This window comes from Sapajus apella, unplaced genomic scaffold (assembly GCF_009761245.1).
Source record: "Sapajus apella isolate SASKATOON/1434 unplaced genomic scaffold, GSC_monkey_1.0 scaffold37, whole genome shotgun sequence".
Lineage (NCBI taxonomy): Eukaryota > Metazoa > Chordata > Mammalia > Primates > Cebidae > Sapajus > Sapajus apella.
This window is the reverse complement of record NW_022436977.1, coordinates 14,810,894-14,828,402: the sequence shown is the minus strand read 5'-3', so window position 1 is coordinate 14,828,402 and position 17,509 is coordinate 14,810,894. Positions and strand designations below refer to the sequence as shown.

At 37.3% G+C, this 17,509-nt stretch overlaps 1 protein-coding gene across 4 annotated transcripts in view; it reads right to left on the bottom strand.

Annotated features, from left to right (window-relative positions):
- TRPM7 (transient receptor potential cation channel subfamily M member 7) overlaps positions 1–17,509 on the bottom strand; it is a 124,183-nt gene that overhangs the window by 3,286 nt on the left and 103,388 nt on the right. For 2 of the 4 annotated variants that reach the window (XM_032297481.1, XM_032297483.1), the window contains exons 29-38: positions 16,679–16,749; positions 14,738–14,772; positions 12,506–12,531; positions 9,624–9,674; positions 9,479–9,544; positions 8,626–8,909; positions 8,417–8,499; positions 8,062–8,267; positions 2,658–2,709; positions 2,444–2,550 (exon numbers count right to left, since the gene is read on the bottom strand). In XM_032297481.1, coding sequence (XP_032153372.1) covers positions 2,444–2,550; positions 2,658–2,709; positions 8,062–8,267; positions 8,417–8,499; positions 8,626–8,909; positions 9,479–9,544; positions 9,624–9,674; positions 12,506–12,531; positions 14,738–14,772; positions 16,679–16,749 — 981 coding nt within the window. The remainder of the gene's footprint in view (positions 1–2,443; positions 2,551–2,657; positions 2,710–8,061; positions 8,268–8,416; positions 8,500–8,625; positions 8,910–9,478; positions 9,545–9,623; positions 9,675–12,505; positions 12,532–14,737; positions 14,773–16,678; positions 16,750–17,509) is intronic. The other 2 variants (XM_032297482.1, XM_032297484.1) reach the window with 1 other exon arrangement.

Here is a 17,509-nt window from a genome sequence, read left to right as displayed (position 1 = left end):
CAACCAACCCTTACATTTCTATCTCCATATAAAATATAACTGATGCTCAGAATATGAACTGATTTTTTATTTCTTTAAAAAAATAAAAATATTTGACCTTACTGAATCATAAGCTGCTAATTTTAATCTAAGAAACAGCCTATCATAAATAATCCAAACATATATTTGCAAATACATGAATTATTTTTGATAAATTTTAAATGTAAGACTATGTCAGTATGGCTTTAGGCAATACAAGCTAATCTGCAATTATTGTACAAAGAACAGTGGAAAGAAACATAATTATACCTCGTCTTAATTATGTCATTAACTAGTACGTATATCAATGAGCAAATCATCTCAACTTTAATTATATGATCTAGAAAATGAAGGATCTGGGCCAGATTTTTTTTTTTTTTTGAGATGGAGTCTTGCTGTGTCACTCAGTGGCACAACATTTGCTCACTGCAACCTCTGCCTTCTGGGTTCAAGCAAGTATGCTGACTTTCACTACACCCACTCAACACTGTGCTGGAAATCCATGCCAGTACAAACAGTCAAGAAAAATAAAAGACATGCTGGCTGAAAAGAAAGAAACTGTCTTTATTGCCTACACAAAAAAATCCCAAGAAGTCTATTACAAAAAGCTCCCAGAAAGAGTTAAGCAAGGTTGCAGGGACATAGCTTAAAAAAAAAAAAAAAAAACAATGGCATTTCTGTATACTAGCAATAAATAAAAAACAAATTTTAAAAAAAGTTACCATTTACATACCTAATAATGCTTATTATATGCTGGTACTATTGTTCTATGTACTTCACAAAACCAACTCATTAAGTCCTCAAAAAATCCTTGGTGATGTAGGTATTCTCTGGAGCCATGCATACTGGCTCTCAAGTCTAAGCTCTTAACTATGACACTAGTAGTCATAAGAAGTGGAACTTTTAAAAATAAACCTCAAGGGCTAGGCATGGTGGCTCATGCCTGTAATCCTAGCACTTTGGGAGGCCGAGGTGGGTGGATTACTTAAGCCCAAGAATTCAAGACCAGCCTGGTTGACACGGCAAAACCCCATCTCTACAAAAAAAAAAAAAAAAAAAAAATATATATATATATATATATAAATTAGCCAGGTGTGGTGGCATGTGCCTGAGGTCCCAACTACTTGGGAGGCTGAGGTGAGAGGATCACTTGAGCCTGGGAGGTAGAGGTTGCAGTAAGCTGAGATTGCACCACTAAACTCTAGCCTGAGCAACAGAGTGAGGTGCTGTCTCAAAAATAAATAAAAATAAATAAATAAAACAGCTCAAGGGTGAGTCCTAGACATCAGTAATTTTAAAAAAATTTAATTTTTAAAGAGACAGGGTTTCACTATGTTGCCCAGGTTGAAGTATGCACTACAGCTCTCAACTCCTGAGGCTCAAGCTATCCTCTGGTATCAGCTTCCTGAGTAGCTGGGATTACAGGCATGTGTCACTACTCTTGGCACAGTAACTTTTTTTGAAACGGAGTCTTGCTCTGTTGCCAGGATGGAGTGCAGTAGCGCAATCTTGGCTCACTGCAACCTCCACCTCCTGGGTTCAAGTGATTCTCCTCCCTCAGTCTCCCAAGTAGCTGGGATTACAGGTGCATGGCACCATGCCTAGCTAATTTTTTATATTTTTAGTAGAGATGGGGTTTCACCATGTTGGTCAGGATGGTCTCGATCTCTTGACCTTGTGATCCGCCTGCCTCAGCCTCCCAAAGTGCTGGGATTACAGGTGTAAGTCACCACACCTGGCTCAGAGTAATTTTTTTTAAAGTTCCACAAGGAACTTGATGCACAACAAAGAGAGAATCACGGGTTTTTGCTTGAATTTATAATTAAATAACCTGTAATTCTCCACACAGAAAGATGATGTTACTATCATGAGACAATACATTTACCGTTCCTGTTCCTGCTTGATCAAATACTCTTTTCTCAATTCTTCTGCAAGGCTTACTTGAAAATTTATTCATTCTCCAAGTAAAGGCAAATACATTAGTTTCTCAGGATCATTCCCTGACCTATGTTTGAGTTAAGGGACCTGTCTACATGTTTTACAGCACTCTATTCTGGTTTTCCTCTCTCTGGCATTTATCAGTCCTGTAACTCCCTGCTAATCTAGTCAATATTCGACATTAGACTAAACTCCATGAGGGCAGGGACCACAGCTGTCTGGTTTGATATTCTGCTTTTAACACCTAACACAATTCCTGGCATTCTGCTGACATATAATATATTAAATGAATAAACTTTATGTCTGTACAAGTAATGAAAGAAAAACATTCATTTATAACAAATGATGTGTATTTGCAAAGGAGCTCCTGAAGCTGGCACAATTAGAGACCATCATATTAAACCTTTGTACCTCTGTCCTTATGAGGTATTGCAGTAACCAATTTTTGTAACAATTTATATACCATACTGATTAAGGTATTTTTTACCTGGAAGTTTAAGCTTTCTACAGCAAGAATTACAGTGATGTTTTGCTCTGAAGTTTTTAATTGCATCTTCTCCTAGATTTGCTGGGCCAAAAACCATATCACAGGATCTGTGGAATTGGTAATTTAAAAAAAAAATTACAAAAAAAGGCAGTTTATGCAGGTACAAATGTAAAATGTGAAATTATGCCTTAATGAAATAGTTAAAACATATTACCTCTTTTCTTCTGCTTTTATCACAGACGGGTCAGTCAAATTTTCACCAACACCTTTGTGTGTGTATATAAAAAAAAATTTATATAATTGATATAAATACTGACATTTGCATAATATCATCTTAAGAGATGTTAAAGTATCATCAATCATTACAATATTGAACTATTCAAAGGAGTATAGTTCTTCTCTCTTGATATTTCATAATTTAATTTATGACCCTGGCATTCTACCAGGGAGAGGCACAGCCCCTTGTAATGTGAACAAGAGTTCAATGTCAGAGTCGGTAGGTAGGCATGTAGTTCCCAATTCTACAGTGCCAAGGATGCAAATACCACCTTACTTATAAAAGGTCTGGTCAATCTGCCCTTGCTTCACCTTAGTTAGCAAAGAACAATTTGGTACATGAAGGAATAATCCGTAGCACTTTCAAAAGTGTTTTTCGGATTGGCCAGGCTCGGCGACTCACGCCTATAATCCCAGCACTGTGAGAGGCTGAGGTGAGTGAATAACCTGAGGTCAGGAATTCCAGACTAGCCAGACCAACATGGTGAAACCCCGTTTCTACTAAAAATACAAAAAAAAAAAAAAAAAAAGTTAGCCAGGTGTGGCAGGTGCCTGTAGCCCCAGCTTCTTGGGAGGCTGAGACACGAGAACCGCTTGAACCCAGGAGGTGGAGGTTGCAGTGAGCTGAGATCGTACCACTGCACTCCAGCCTGGGCAACAGAGCAATACTCCGTCTCAGGAAAAAAAAAAAAAAAGTGTTTGGGATCTAAAGAAAAAAACACACACATTAACACATAGCATATGTCCTTACAAAACATTCATGCATTCATGTAACATAAAGAGTAAGATTGTGAAAGTCTTTCTTCACCTCCAGCCCTCTCCAAAAGTATGATTAAATCCTTCCATTCTCTCATATATTCACGCGTATATGTAAATATATATACACACATATACATACCCTTAAGACCTACAGATACTTTGATAATCACAAATATTTAAGCCATTAGAACAAAATCTAATAAAATGGTTCAATTTCACAAAGGGAAAACCCAGAATTAAAACATGATATTATTTTCTACCCAACAGAATGGCAAACACTAAGAATATTCAATACTGGAAAGACTATGAGAAGCAGGAACTTCCACAGAATGCTGAGTATGATTTCTGATAAGCTTTTGGGAAAGTAATCTGGCAGCTGTTATTAAAATTAAAGTTGTACTCATCTCTTTTCTAAGCCAATTTAGGAACTTACTTAATGGAAATAAAAGTAGCAGTGAATGGAGTATGGTTTGCTGCGGCACTGTTTGTGGAAGCAAAAAACTAAAAATAGAGTGAATGTCTATCAAGACAGGTGTAAATCATGCTATCGCTGCTACACTATAGACTATCACACAGCTACTAAAGAAATAACTCTAGAAAATGTCCATGATATATTGTTAGACAGAAAAAAAAAGTAGAGAAAAAAAGAAAAAAAAACCTCATGATCCCAGTTGGGGTAAAACCCCAAATAATAAAAAATAGCGAAAAAAGTCTCCAATTGTGTATATGTTTTCACAGAAGTAGAGAAATAAAAATGATAGGAAAACTTTATTCTTTACATATCTTTACATACTACTGTTTAACTTGTAGTAATTATCTAAAATACTCCTGTGTAAAAACTGCTCAGTAAGGCCGGGCGCGGTGGCTCAAGCCTGTAATCCCAGCACTTTGGGAGGCCGAGGCGGGTGGGTCACGAGGTCAAGAGATCGAGACCATCCTGGTCAACATGGTGAAACCCCGTCTCTACTAAAAATACAAAAAATTAGCTGGGCATGGTGGTGCGTGCCTGTAATCCCAGCGACTCAGGAGGCTGAGGCAGGAGAATTGCCTGAACCCAGGAGGCGGAGGTTGTGGTGAACTGAGATCGCGCCATTGCACTCCAGCCTGGGTAACATGAGTGAAACTCCGTCTCCCAAAAAAAAAACTGCTCAGTAAACATTATGTTGAGATGGAATGTACTTGGTGAAGATGCTGTGGACATTGTTCAAACGACAACAAGGAATTTAGAATATCACATAAACTTTGTTGATAAAGCAGCAGTGTTTTAGAGGGTTGACTCCAATTTTGAAAGAAGTTCCACTGTGGGTAAAATGCTATCAAATGGCAGTGTGTGCTACAGAAAAATCATTCATGAAAGGAAGAATCAATAAATGTGGCAATCTTCACTGTGGCCAGGCAGTGGTTCATGCGTGTAATCCCAGCATGAGCCACTGCCTGGCCACAGTGACGTTTGGAACTGCTTGAGGTCAGGAGTTCAAGACTAGCCTGGGCTACCTAGTGAGACACCCATCTCTACAAAAAATTTTAAAAATTAGCTGCATGCAGTGACATGAGCCTGTAGTCCCAGCTATGCAAGAGGCTTAAGCAGGAGGACGGCTTGAGCCTGAGGAGTTTTGAGGTTACAGTGAGTTGTGATTGAGCTACTGCACTCCAGCCTGGGAAACAGAAGGAGACCCTGTCACCATTTAAAAAAAAAAAAAGGAAACAAAGAGAGAAAGAAAGAGAAATTGCTGCAGTTATCCCAAACCAGCACCTACCAGTTAGCAGTCATCAACACGGAGGCAAGACTTCACTAGCAAAAAGATTACAGCTTGATGAAGGCTTAGATGATTCTTATCATTTTCTAACAATAAGGTATTTTTAAATTAAGGCATTGTGTTCTTCATATACAATACTATCACACACTTTAGACTACAGTATAAATATAACATTTTTTTTTTTTTTTTTAAGACGGAGTCTTACTCTGTCGCCCAGGCTGGAGTGCAGTGGCACCATATTGGCTCACTGCAGCCTCTGTCTCCTTGGTTCGAGCAATTCTCCTGCCTCAGCCTCCCGAGTAGCTGGGATTACAGGTGCCCACCACCATGCCCGGCTAATTTTTAAATATTTTTAGTAGAGACAGGTTTTTACCATGTTAGCCAGGCTGGTCTCCAACTCCTGACTTCAGGTGATCTACCTGCCTCAGCCTCCCAAAGTGCTGGGAGTACAGGCATGAGTCACAGCGCCTGGCCAAATATAACTTTTATATGCACCACAAATCCAAAAAACTCATGTGACGTGCTTTATTACAACATTTGCTTTATTGCAGTGGTCTGGAACTGTGCCTGCAGTATCTCTAAGGTAAGCCTGTAATTTTAAACTTAATTGTATTGGCTGGCCAACCGCGGTGGCTTACAACTGTAATCCCACTACTATGGGAGGCCGAGGTGGGTGGATCACAAGGTCTCGGGTTCAAGACCAGCCTGGCCAACATGGTGAAACCCCGTACTTACTAAAAATACAAAAAATTAGCCAGGTGTGGTGGCGTGCACTTGAAATCCCAGCTACTCTGGAGGCTGAGGCAGGAGAATTGCTTGAAATCAGAAGGCGGTGGTTGTGGTGAGTGGAGATCATGCCATTGCACTCCAGCCTGGACAAAAGAGTAAGACTGTCTCAAAAAAAAAAAAAAAAAAAAAAAAAAAACCTGTACTGGCCTAACTCATAATAGACATACGAGTTTTTCATTACATATACCACCTTAATCATTTTTATAAAAGCATGAACTACTGAAAAAAGTACAGTTGTTTTACACAGATTTTCATTCTTGAGCTGAATCAATACCCTGTTTGCTTTTCAACGACTCTTTCCTATTTCTACCTTCACACTGAAGAGTCATTGAGTAATAAACATTCTAAACAATTGTTCTCATGTGATTTAAAATCTGGCCTGTGTTTACATTTGAAATTAAGTCTGCTCTTCAGGGAGAAAAATTATGGAAGCCATAATGAAAAGCAGAGCTGACAACATGCTCAATTTAACTTTCCTTTGACCCACTGTGAAGCTCAGCAGACATTACTCCAAGCAAACCTGCCCTCTTGCAGCCACCACTTTTTTTTTTTTTTTTTTCGGAGGTTCGCTCTTGTTACCCAGGCTGGAGTGCAATGGCGCGATCTCGGCTCACCCCAACCTCCGCCTCCTGGGTTCAGACAATTCTCCTGCCTCAGCCTCCTGAGTAGCTGGGATTACAGGCACGCACCACCATGCCCAGCTAATTTTTTGTAGTTTTAGTAGAGATGGGGTTTCACCATGTTGACCAGGATGGTCTCGATCTCTTGACCTCGTGATCCACCCGCCTCGGCCTCCCAAAGTGCTGGGATTACAGGCTTGAGCCACCGCGCCCGGCCCACTTTTTTTCTTTCATATGTATGACAAGGTCTATCTACTAATATGGCTATGAGCAATTTTTCCCTCTACAGATGCATGTTGTTCTACCCCTCAGGTGCTGAATTTACTTTGACTCCCCTTGAATCTGGGCTACCCTTATAAGTTGCCTTCATCAGTGAAGTGTGGCAAAAGGCATCTCAGCCAGTCCTGGGCCTAGCCTAAAGAGTTCTGCCTTCTCTGTAGAAGAAGCCAGCTGCTATGTAAGAAGCCTAACTACCTGAAATTACGATGCTGTGAGAAAGCCCAAGCTAGCTAGCCATGTAGACAGGGAACACTTGGAAAATTGAGGAATTCAGTTGACAGTGAACAGAGACCTCAGACACTTGACTCCAGTCAAGCTGTTCAATGTCTCCAGTCATTCCAGCCTTCTGAGATGACAGCAGAGAAGGGACATTCCCACTATGTCCCATCAAAATTTCTGAATGAAAGAACTATAAGAAAATAAAATGGCAATTATTTTAAATCCACTAAATTTTTAGGTAGTTCAGTTCACAGTAGGTAACATAAACACCAGGAACACTAGAGATATTTGCTATTTTTAAAGAAAGTCTTTACACTTTTGAAATAATAGACTGCACATCTTAGGACAGGGAATTTTTACAAGTTATTGCATATCAAAGCATCTATATTATCTTAATAGTTAAGATAGCCAGGCTGGGGCATGGTAGCTCACACCTGTAATCCCAGCACTTTGGGAGGCTGAGGTGGGCAGACCTTGAGGTCAGGAGTTTGAGACCAGCCTGACCAACATGGCAAAAACCTGTCTCTACTAAAAATACAAAAACTATCTGGACGTGGTGGTGGGTGATCCCAACTACCTGGGAGGCTGAGGCAAGAGAACTGCTTGAATTCGGGAGACGGAAGTTGCAATGAACCAAGATGGCCCCATTGCACTCCAGCCTGGGCAACAGAGTGAGACTCCACCTGGCGGTTGGAGGGCAGAGACAGCCAGATTCTATTACTCAAGGCCCTGATGGCTATATGCTATGACTGTAACTTGCTTTTTTTTTTTTTTTTTTTTTTTTTTTTTTTTTTTTTTATAGTTTCTACTGGCCTAAGATTTTATCTATCTATAAATTAGCAGATTATACATAGTATAACATATCAATAGGTAAGAACCTACCGCACAATTTCACCTTAGCAATATCAAATAAACTTACCTTGTAAATCAAGTACCAGTAACTCCCCTCTTGTATATTCATAAGTCCAGTGGCTAAAGGCTAGCATGATCTCTTCCAGAGTATTAGTTGGAATAATCTCATCTCCATTATTATTGTTGTATTTTCTAAATTCTCCAGTCATACACTCTTCCACGGCAAACCACTGTCCTGCTGAATGGCAATACAGCAGGAAAACTTCAAGGAACCTTTTAAAAAACAGTTATAAATATTACTAGCAGTTAATAAAATTCTAATTGATCTACAAAATGGGTAAACATTCAACATCAAAAACAAAGGTCAAAATGGACTGCTATCCATATAATAAAAAAGATCCCAGAAAAAATTAAAGATTTACCTTGGAGAATATGGTATGGATTTGGGTTTCATTTGATTAAAGGCAAATGTAAGCTTTTGTGCTGCTCTCTGTTGTTGAATTTCCTACAAAAGTGGAGAGAACCCTTGTTTAATTTTTAAACTAAGATTATATTTGGCTTATTGATATTTCAGAAGTTAAAATATAAAGCTTAAATTATGTTTCACTATTAAACATTCACCACCACTTACTCGCAGACAGAGATGCAGAACTGTATCTTCTTTATAAATACTTGACCATGTATTAACCACCTCTGGAAGAAAAGATTTGATAATATAAAGATGCCCTGATTTGAGGATATCATGTTCTGACCAGGTACACTGTACTTTGACAGCTCTTCGTAAACCTCCTCCCATCTCCTCTTTGCTTAAAAACTCTATTTTGGCACAGAGACCAAGTTGTGACCAAGAAGACATGCTGTTATTTAGTATGTTGGGTGAACTCTCTTCCAAACGATACACTGTGACAGGCTCCCCTGCAAAATGAATGAAAACAACTTAAGATTAAATTATGACTCTTTAAAAATGACAAAGTAAAATAAAAATTAGCAGGTATCTTTCATTAAGGAAGAGAAGATAAAATGGACCAGTGTGTAGTTTTATAAAAAGAAATTTAATAGCCACAGGTAAGAAATACCTCTATATTCATGTGTAATAATAGGCATTTTTGAAATTCTGAGCATTTTACAGAAGACTTTTAAAAAAGCAGCTGAAATTATAAACACTTCTGAACTGAGCACAGAAGTTAGAGCTATCTCTTTCATGGACACTGTGATGTCAATTTATACATGTTACTAGATAGTGGATCAACAACTTTTTAGAATTAGAATATATTGTTGCTTCGGGATATGCCAATAATGGAGAAATTTAATACTTCTGATGTCTCTCTTCTTGTATTCAAACATTCCTCACCCTTATAGTAGTCAGATTAAGAATTTATTTGAAATGGATACTTCTTAATGTGATGCCACCCACATTCTATATTATAGCTACAAATAACTAAAGGGTTAATTTTCCCTTTTATTTCTTTAACTTTTGGATTTACCTCTTGGAGGCACAGGTGTAAATGGAATGCTCTGTGATAACCTCATCAAGTTATTTCTTTCCACAGCTGTATAAAAATGAGAGAGAAATAATGAAATCCCTAAAGGTTCAAAATATTATTAAATTTTGTTTTTAATATTACTGACCTGAGTAATAGTAATTTGTATCCATAGCTGGCTTAAATGGAGAAGTTAGACCTATAATGGCAAATAAATAAATGAGACCATTTAAAAAGTACTAGTACAGTAAAAATGTTAACGCGGATACTCTTATAAAATAATCTTAAATTTCCATCGTGTAACTGTTCCTCACAAAAACAGCAAAAATGAGGAAGAAAAATATGTCCACTGTGCTATATTACCCTATTTCATTAGGCCAGATTAGTGAGAGCTGTGCATTTAGACACCTACAAGAGCAAAATTATGTTTCACACTATTCTAACTCCTGCCTTAAACTCATTTTTCTCATACCTCCCACTCAAAAAGAAAAATCTCTTTTTGATTCTGACATTTGGGGAGTGGGGACTGTAGCCATGTAGCCATTTTAGCAGATCTACCAGAAGAAGATGAACTTCTGGAATGTGAAACATACCCACCAAAAGCCCTTCCCCCATCTTTTTTTTTTTTAATTTTTTTTTTTGTGGACTTGACCTTTAAATGTGGCAATAAGACAAGGACACAAGTCAAATCTGCTATGTGCTAGATTTCTAGAACACAAATAAAAAGAAACCTACTGGCTTGCAGGAAAAGGAAGTTAGTCAACAGTTTTAATACTGCAAAGTATAAAAATATACTTTAAAAATATGTATATACACATACACATGTGCACATACTGTAAGACTATATAGAAGTACCTAATGTCTTCTGCTTGAGAAGACATCAAAGGCTGTCTCAGAGTAAGAGAAGGGGGAAAACAGAGTATTTTGCAAGGCACTGGTATGTAGAGGACAACACTTACAAAGTCATGGAAGCGTTAAAGTATATCCTACGCTTGGGAAACTGCACACAGTTTAGTATGAACAGAACTAATTATATACATACCAGAACGACGTATAGAGCTTTTTGGACATATACCCACCCAGATGTCACTGCAAAATATTCTAATTCTGTAGGTATGTGTTATCATATAAGTGATTCTCTACAAATGATCTAAATATGCAGCTAAGACTACAAATTAATGGGCAAGAATATTGGCATAACTGTGGGAGGTGAGGCTACAGAAACAGGGCATATCAAATTGTTAGGAGGTCAGGCACAGTGGCTCACACCTGTAATCACAACACTTTGGGAGGCTGCAGTGGAAGGACTGCTTTGGGGCCAGGAATTCAAGACAAGCCTGGATAACATGGCAAGGCCCCATATCAACAAAAAAAGTTTAAAAATTAGCCCGGCAAGGAGGTACCCACCTGTGGTCCTAGCTACTCAGGAGGCTGAGGTGGTGGGATTGCTTGGGCCTAGGAGACTGTGGCTGCAGTAAGCAAAGACTGTACCACTGCACTCCAGCCTGGGTGGCAGAGAGATCATGTTTCTGGGGGTGGAGTGGTGGGGGTGGGAATTGTCTAATATGTCACGTTAAAGAACACTGGATTTTATTAAACAACAATGGGCAAAAATGTAAAGTAGAGGAGTGACTATATCAGATCTTTTAGAAAAAGCAGGCTGGGCATGATGGTTCTTGCCTATAATCTCAGCACTTTGGGAGGCCAAGGCAGGGGGATCATGAAGTCAGAAGTTCCAGATCAGCCTGGCCAACAGGGTGAAACCCTGTCTCTACAAAAGTACAAAAATTAGCCAGGCATGGTGATATGCGCCTGTAATCTGAGCCACCTGGGAGGCTGAGGCAGGATAATTGCTTGTACCTGGGAGGTGGAGGTTGCACAGTGAGCCAAGATTGCACCACTGTACTCCGTACTCCAGCCTGGGCAATAGAGCAAGACTCCATCTCGGCCAGGGGTGGAAATCATTTTGGTTGCAGAATAGAACATATTCGAGAAGTAAAACTATAGGCAAGGACCCCAAACTGGCATAACCACTTTGAGAACCTATTTAGTAGTAATTACCAAATGTAAACACATGCTAACGCTGACTCAGCAATTCCATTCCTAGGCATAATGCCAACAATAAATGCATGAGTATTTTTATCAAATAACATGAACAAGAATGCTTATAGCAGCAAGTCATAATAGCCATACAGCGGAAGCTACTGAAATGACCTCCAAATAGCAGAATAGATAAGTAAATTCAATATATTCACAGAAGGAAATCCTATATATTAGTGAGAATGCACAAATTACCACTACACACAGCAATATTGATGCATTTTATAACAATATGCTAAGAGGAAGAAGGAAGGCACCAAACAGTATATACTGTACAATTTCATTTATATAGCCAATATGCATACACATGCAAACACTCACATCCGCCCCAATTGGTGAAACTACTGTCTTAGGGTAAGAAACTATAAGATGAAGTGCAAACAAAGGAATGGGGATATAAGCAAAATTGTTTTTGGGTGCTGATTACATGCCTATACTTACTTTGTAAGAATTCAGTGAATTTTGCACTGTTCTGTATGCACTATATACTTCATTAAAAGGATGAAAAAGTAATGGTCTAAACTGAAAGGAGCAGTGGGATGTATAGTGGAGGATGGATTTTAGAGACACGTAGGAAGTAAATGCAATAGGACTTTGTAACTACAAAGTCAAGGTGGTCAAGAATAACTTGGCTGACTAAAAGTTTCATTTGTTAAAACAGAAAATATTAGAAAAGGAGCAGGCTGTGTAGCAGAGACCAAGTGGGCAGGGAAGAAGTGTGACAGTAAAGAGATCATCATTCACAGGGTGGGTCATGTGTTTGTGAAACATCTATAGTAAGGAGAAATGATAAGAGGGCAGAACTTTTCACTACTGTGGCTTTGTCTAGCTTGAAGTCTAAAATGTCTTACCTAGAATAATATGGTGTATGCTCTAACAGATCAAGTAAGATTCTCATTTTTTCAAATTAAATCTACCACACAGACTCACCATTTAATGTTCCTTCTTCAGGTGGCCTAGAAACACCAAAAAATATAGTATAAGCTGTGCTACAATTTAAGTTTTGGCTATCATTTAATTTTTTGATTTTATAAAATTAACATTATAGAATAAATTACTAAGGAAATTATGATATTGATTCTCTATTTGCCATTTCCCTTAAGCCAATTCCAATCAAAAGACATATATATATATCCATATGTATCTGCTTGTTAATAACTTAATATCTCTAATTTATGTGTAAATATTATTAGCAGTTTGGTGCCAAATTGAAGGTTCTATTCTAATAAACTATTTCATAACTTCTGTATTTTTGGGGATTCATTCCAGTATTGCAACAATACAATGAGATGACTTTGCAGGATGCTAGAAATATTTCAATAGAATTGATGTGCAAAGAACTGATTGAAAAGTAAGTAGATGTCATTTTGCCTCTTGGTTTCTAATGTTGAAAAATATTTTTCCCAATGTTCACTGTAATTATTTCTAACAACATATACTGGCACCAAATGAAGGTTCTTTTATTTCCAAATTCCAGTGTCAGTTAGACACACAGGTATAGCAAAAAGAAGAATGGAACGAGAAAAAAGGAAAACGGGTTAGAGGCTTAGCACTTTCATTATATAACTATGTAGCCTTACTCACGAATGAAAGGACCCCGCCCAGAAAGGGCCTTGGAAGTAGATAATCTTGTCTCTTTCTAGCTCCTACATTCTGCCTGACCCTGTTTGTATCCTGTTGATTTTCATCTTAATAGAAACATTTTCTTATACAAATTATTCTGAACCTAGTATCATCCCTTTGCCTGCTGCTAATCAATCACTCTTTTCTCAGCACCCAAAGAGTTGCCAATCAACTCCACCTTTATAGGTAGTTCTTGGGGTCAGCATTCTGCAAGACAATGTTCTTTTGTTAGACACCAGAATTAACACCAACTTGAAGTACCTATTCTGTATTTACATCTATGGCTTTGGTTATAAAATAAAATATTCCTTGAAGAGGTGTAACTATAGGTAGGTTTTCCAAATGCCATTCCACGGTCAGGATACTTAGTTTGAACAGCTGCTTATCCTGTGGCCCAGGTTTATTTTCTTCTCTATATAGCCAGATTTATTTAAAAAAAAAAAAACAATTATTTTATTTTTTGAGACAAGGTCTTGCTGTCTGTTGCCCAGGCTGGAGTGAAGTGGTGCAACCATGGCTCACTACTCCAGCGCTCAAACAATCCTTCTGCCTCAAGCCTCCTGAGTAGCTGGGACCACAAGTGCACCACTATGCCAGCAAATTTAAACAAAAAACAAAAAAGAATTTTTTTTTTTGGTAGGGATGGGGGGTCTCACTATGTTGCTCACGCTGGCCCCCAACTCCTGGGCTCAAGCAATCCACCACATTGGCCTCCCAAAGTGCTGGGATCACAGGTGCAAGCCACCATGCCTGGCTCAAATTTATTTCTGATTCACAGAAAGGGAAAAACACTGAAGAATAATAATTTTCCCCAAATTTGCCTCTCTGCTCAAGTAATCCATATGGGAGAATAACTCTACCATGCTGCCAGTATCAGATGGTTGTCAAATCAAGACTTTTTTTTTTTTTTTTCTCAAAATCCTTTGGAATTTTATAATACTAATTCCTAGAATGGAAATACAGAGATTATCTTAGATTCACTTTACACTTATGTCTAATCTGTACTAAAAAGTTTCACTTTCTGGGGACAATTACCTGTCAGATTGCCTTTAGTTTCCACTTTTGATTTTGGATTACCACATCAGCTTTCTAGTGGATCTTTCTGTACGCAGGCTTTCTAATGTATACTGTGTACTACTGTTCTAATCATCAAAGTGCTTTCCAAAAGTAGATGCAAGGTTTGATTAGAATGATGCATAGAGAAGGCAAGCAAGTAAAAAATAGTCTCAAACTAGATCTCCCAACAAATTTATTCAGGAATAAGTTAGAAACAGGACTAAGCAATAAAATAATAATTGTATCATTTTTAGGAAGACCTTAGTAGAGTTGCAATTATATGAAAATAATAAATTTTAAATTTATGTATTAACTCATAATAAATTTGTTCACCTATTCTCATCTATGTGAAAAGAGGAGATGATAGAATAAATAATCATCACCAAGAAAAATGTTAAAGCGATGATGAAAACAGCAGGAAAAAAGACAACATTCAATAAGTATGATACTTTTCAAGCTAATGATGAGAAAAAGCTTACTTACATTTCTCTGTTTGATGGTCTATCTTGTAACCAATCCTTCAGTAAAAAAAACACACACACACAAAAAAAAAACCTTACATACAAATCTTTAGAAGCATAACTTTAACTTTTTTCTTGTATTTTAGGAATAAACGCTAAAAATTAACAAAGTTCTTATTTCATAAAACTGAATAAAACAATAATTTATAACTTTATTTACTATAAATATAACTACCATAAGGCTATTCAAGAAGGCAGAAAAAAGAATTCCGTTATTTCCCACAACATAATCTATTCTTTATAAATTTTTATATTGTTTGACAATTCTATTCTCTTAAAATATACATTTGTTTCTGTGATTCTAAAAATAATATGTGACCCTTGTCAAATAACCATCAAATACAAACAGAAAAATTAAAATCATGTAAGCTGTGAATGCTCATGACATTTAGGCATATTTCACTGCAGCCTTTGTTGTGCATATGTGCATATGGTTTTTATTCTGCAATTTTATAATGATCCTCCTAGGTGTGGGTTTATTTTTACTTTCCCAGTTTGAGACTCATTCTGCCTGAATTTGAATGTTCACATAGTTTATCATTTTGGAAAATACTAAACCATTTCTAATCTCTTCAAATTTTCTCTACTCTCTCAAAGCCAGTTAGATATTTTCCCTGTCTCTTTAACATGTTTTCCATATTTTATTATGCAGTTTGTCTTTTTTTTTTTTTACTTTAATCATCTTTTGGACAATTTATTATTATTCAATCCATTTAATTATAGTCGTGCTGCATTTTGGCCCAGTTGAGTAATTCTTCCTTCAGATGTGCCTAATCTGTTAATTAACCCCTACTTAGAGGGTTTTTTTTTGAAATGGAGTTTTGCCTGAAGCCCAGTCTGGAGTGCAGTGCTGCAATCTTGACTCACTACAACCTCCAACTCCTGGATTCAAGTGATTCTGCTGCTTCAGCCTCCTGAGTAGCTGGGATTACAGGCATGTGCCACCACACCAGGACAATTTTTGAACTTTAGTAGAGATGGGGTTTCGCCATGCTGGCCAGGCTGGTCTTGAACTCCCGACCTCAAGTGATCCACTTCCATTGGCCTCCCAAAGTGCTGAGATTACAGGCATGAGTCACAGTGCCCAGCCCCTACTTAGTTTTTTTTATTTCAAATTTTTTTCAAATTTGAGTCTTTCTGAATAGTATCTTCTTTTCTTGTGTTTTAATACATTTTTATGTCTATAATCACTTCAACCATACTTATCATCTGTAACCAATAATTCTACTATCTTAAGTTAGAAATCTAATACTCTTTATGTAAGTTGACTCCCGTGAGTTTTCTAAATTGCCATTGTGAGGTCATCTTCAATAAGGCTTTAACTTGTTGCAAAGTTGTGCAGCTCAGGGTCAGGATGGGTCCCTCAAAAAAGGAGGATTTGTTACCGTGAATCTGTGTTAACTAACCTGTCCCCCCACTGAAATAACTTTTTTCAATAACATGATTTTAACAACACAATCTCTCTATGCCAGAACAGATATATTTTGAATGTTAAGTCAATATTTTCTTGATCAAAATTATGAGCACTGACGTCTATATATTTGACTATAAAGGAGTAATTTTTCTGCCTTCTTCTGAGCTTTTTGTCTTGTCAGTGTGTGCTTTTAAAGGGAATTTGCAAAATCAATTATTATCTCAGCTGGAAATGAGTTCATATAATTAGCTTCAATTCAAACAAAAAGAGACTCCTGCCTTAATGCTGCATAAATTTTTCTTTAAAATTCCTGACTATTCAACGTAAGAAGAAACTTTTTTATAACTTTTTCTATAAACTAAAAAAGTTTTCTAAGGAAAAGTTTTTTGAGTTTTTCATATAGTCCCAAATATCACCACTTTGTAGTTCTTCTCTAAAAAATTTTAATGTATTTAATAATATATATTGCTTTAATTGAAATTTACAAACCGATATTAAAGCTGTTTTGGAATCTACTTCACAAGTGTCTTCGGTAGATGGCCTTCTACTGATTTTTTCTGCTAAAAGAAAATTTAAAAATATAAATAAAGTTACACAACTGAAGTTCTATGAATACCAACTAACCAAACACAAAGCTTTCCAGGCATAGTATAACCTTCATAAGATAACTCAACCTCTCCTCAATACGTTGAACACAAGAGTTATATGAGAACCATAAATTATTCTATTTATTTTCAGTAAACTATTCAATTTATTTTGAAAAGGCAACAATAAATGAAGTAAAAAAATATTTCTCTCTCTCCTGTTCCCAAATCACCCTGACTGAGAGCAGTGAAGGTAATTCATTTCTTGTATATTCTTCCTGGGATAGTTGTATTTGTGTATTATCCTCACCATCCACTCCAATACTTAACATAAATGGTAGGGAAATATATATCTTGAGGTTTTTGTTAGTTTTTTTTTTTTCTGAGACGGAGTCTCACTCTGTTGCCCAGGCTACAGCGCAGGGGCATGATCTCGGCTCACTGAAACCTCTGCCTCCTGGGTTCAAGTGATTCACCTGCCTCAGCCTCTTGAGTAGCTGGGATTACAGGTGTGTACCACTATGCCTGGCTAATTTTTATTTTTAGTAGAGACAGTGTTTCACCATGTTGGTCAGGCTGCTCTTGAACTCCTGACCTCGTAATCCGTCCACCTCAGCCTCCCAAAGTGCTGGGATTACAGGAGTAAACTACCACACCTGGCTCTTGTTTTTTGTTTTGTTTTTAAACTTTAAGCTTTGAGATTTTTTTCTTTTTTCTTTTCTTTTTTTTTTTTTTT